Consider the following 3,065-nt stretch of genomic DNA (forward strand, 5'->3'; position numbering starts at 1 on the left):
CGAGGACCATGTGCATTTTTCTGCTGTGTTCAGGCGCATACAGTGCAGACTTCAGAGTCAGACTACTTGGATGAAAAGGGCCTTGGCCAAATTATCCAGTTACCCCTCCTGTCTCTCCTCATCTACTTAGTAGAAGAGTACCTGCTTCATCAGAATTACTGGTATACTGAGTAGAAACTGCTTCTGTACAGGACATTGTAACCTCTGGCAAAATATTAGTTGACACTCATCTCATAGTTTGTCATCGTTTCTCTGGGGCTTAGTACATGTCCTTATTCTTAGGCAGCATCTCAGTCTTCTCTCTCCATATTCCATTCCTACAAAGACATCCTACAAAGGTAGGATGTGTGGAGTGATTTAACACATCATTTTTAAATTAAGCTTATTAAAACCTTAATTCAGTAGAATGCTCAAAGTTGACATTTAATCTTTCAACCTTTCTGGTTTAGTCTTTTTAAATGGTATTTCTACAGCTGCCTAGTATAGTAGTGTTTTTTTCCCCTTGCCTTAGTAGTTGAAAGTATTACTTAATTAGGCTTCAGATCCTAATTCTAAGCATGGATTAAGTGAGATAATTATGTAAAAGTACCATGTCACCTGTAAAGAACCAAATAAATATGATATGTTCCTAATTTATTCTAGATGTTGAAGGTATAGAAGATTCCATGTTAATTCTGATCCCCTAGTGTCCTTTGGTTTTCCTTCTGATTGAATCTCTGGTATGAGCTTATATTTACCTTTCTTACTGGCTGGGTATGGGAATGGAAAGGCGGTATTAAGAAACAGTCACGGTTAATCAAGATTGATTAGTGTGATCACCTGTCTTTTATTCTGTTTTTTTTTCTTTTGGTTGAATGAGCTAACTCAGGAGGAATAAAGCAGAGTTTTAAAATAATCGATGGTTACCTAAAGCCATATCATTGAGTAGTTCTCTTACCTAAGTTGAACGTTGGCAAACTGTTGCCTGCAGGCCAAATCTGGTCCATTGGCCCGTTTTTATACAGCCAGGGAGCTATGGATGATGGTTTTTATATTGCTAAGGAGTTGACAAAGGGAAGAGGAAGAATATACCACACTTACATGACCTGTAACACCTAAAATCTTTACATCTCTGGCCAGACAGCAAAGAAAAATTAGTTCCTGACTCCTATCATAAGTCAGTGCTTTCCATCTAATTTGGAATGTACATTCTGTTTTTAAAATGTTGGATAACATTTTTAAGGTATTATCTTGTATATTTTCATATGAAATACATTTGCTGTGAGCTGGAGAAGCTCTAGGGTTGCCTCTGAGATAATGAGACTGTCTTGGAAATCATTATTTTGGCTTACGGTTTTTTACCCTTAGCTCTTTGTTTTCACCCATCTCCTTATTTAGTCCCCTTAGCAAAATACAGTAGTGCTCTTTTCTGTCAGAAAACTGACTCCTCTTTCTTGGTTGTATTCTGTGTATCTTCAACTAATCAGTACCTTAATATTTATCCGATTCTTTCATTTGGGTTTTGGGTTTCCCAACACATTTTGCTCCTCAAATTAATATTTTTCAGATCCTCAAAAGAAAGATTCAGAGACCAAGACTTAGCATCACGTGACAGAGACAGGAATTCAAGAGACAGATCACCTCGTGACAGAGATCGAAAAGATAAGAAGCGGTCCTATGAGAGCGCTAATGGCAGATCAGAAGACAGGAGGAGCTCTGAAGAGCGCGAAGCAGGGGAGATATAATTAGCTGTGTACATATCCTCAATCCTTAAGCTTCTTCTGGAGTTACATACTATTGTTTAGTTTACAGCTGTTCGGGGTGGCACAGTGAGCAGTTCCAGACACCGATCCAGCTAGGCTAGGTGTACAGCATCTTAACTCAGTCTGTACTTGTTTTCTTTGATGAAGCCTAAAACTACATCCATAGTTTCTGGTGAACCTGTAATACACTTCTGAAAGTCCAGTTTTATATAATAAGACACAGATGTCTTTATTCTTTCTAGTAGGACTGATAGTGGGTGAATTGTGTTACTTGCCTTGGGATTTTCTGAACATTTGTAAAATGCTGTCTTCCTCTCTAGTCCCAAACAACAGCGACTTTGGGTATTTCTTTTTAATCCTTCTTCCTTTGACTCTATATCCCCTGACACTTCTACCCTCTAGTGGTAAGAGAAAGGGGTACAAGGAAGCAATATAACTTCTGTTCTAAGGTTCTATGCCCATTATTAATTACTAGCTGATTACAGTTCAAAACATTTATACTGGAATGTGTGCTGGAGAAATTTAAAATACGAGGAGTTTTGTTTGTCTAACGGTGCCTATTTTAGAGTTGGAAGTTGAACAGCTGTTGCATTACATACTTTGCTTTTTTATTGAAATTTTGAAATCAAACATGTCTTGATTTTTCTGTTCTTCTTGAATAGCTACATTCAGGATGTTTTGAGATGGGGGTGGGGGCAGGGACTTTCATAAGCACTTGTTTTATTTTGTGTGTGTGGAGTACAAAGATGACACCCTTATTGTAAAAAATAATAAAGTGAAAGAATCACCACCACCATCATTAAACTGTAACTTGTCTAGTCAATTGTCACTAGAGCTATTTGCGGTGGCCATTTCTATTCTGTTATTATAGTGCCTTACTGTGCAAGGCACCAAAGGAAATAAATATATACTTACAGAGATTCAAGCTGAATTGTTGCTCCACCTGGGCCCTTGCTGATTATATTCCAGCTGCTTCAGGACTGTAACAACCACTGTAGAGAAGGACCAGACCTGCAGAAGAAATTGGGTTTGTTTGTTTTGTTTTTCTTCACATTGAACAAACCGAAATAAAAACATGGTGTAACCAGTGTAAAGAGACTTAACGATTTCTGCATTGAAAAGCTGTATATCCATTCATGTTGAAACAGTAGTTAAACTTGTGATTCTAGAAAAGCTGAGAAAATATTAAGTAATATAAGGATCTGTGAGTATAACTTAAGATCCTTTCAAGGATCACATCTCTCAGGTTAGGCTGTGGCACAGCTGAGAATCTTTGGAATCTGATCCAGCACAATATGCTGTACTGATATTCTGGGGGAAGAA

The 3,065-nt window shown here is 37.7% G+C and overlaps 1 protein-coding gene across 6 annotated transcripts in view; it reads left to right on the forward strand.

Annotated features, from left to right (window-relative positions):
• The window catches only part of LUC7L2 (LUC7 like 2, pre-mRNA splicing factor), a 56,595-nt gene extending 53,759 nt beyond the window's left edge, over positions 1–2,836 (forward strand). For 5 of the 6 annotated variants that reach the window (XM_070788228.1, XM_019959167.2, XM_070788231.1 and 2 more), the window contains one exon: positions 1,547–2,836. In XM_070788228.1, the coding sequence (XP_070644329.1) occupies positions 1,547–1,724 (178 nt within the window). In that variant the 3' untranslated portion in view covers positions 1,725–2,836. Of the gene's footprint in view, positions 1–642; positions 720–1,546 lie in introns of all 6 variants that reach the window. The other variant, XR_011566324.1, reaches the window with a different exon arrangement.
• Positions 2,837–3,065: the final 229 nt, after the last annotated feature.

Source organism: Bos indicus, chromosome 4, assembly GCF_029378745.1.
Source record: "Bos indicus isolate NIAB-ARS_2022 breed Sahiwal x Tharparkar chromosome 4, NIAB-ARS_B.indTharparkar_mat_pri_1.0, whole genome shotgun sequence".
Taxonomy (NCBI): domain Eukaryota; kingdom Metazoa; phylum Chordata; class Mammalia; order Artiodactyla; family Bovidae; genus Bos; species Bos indicus.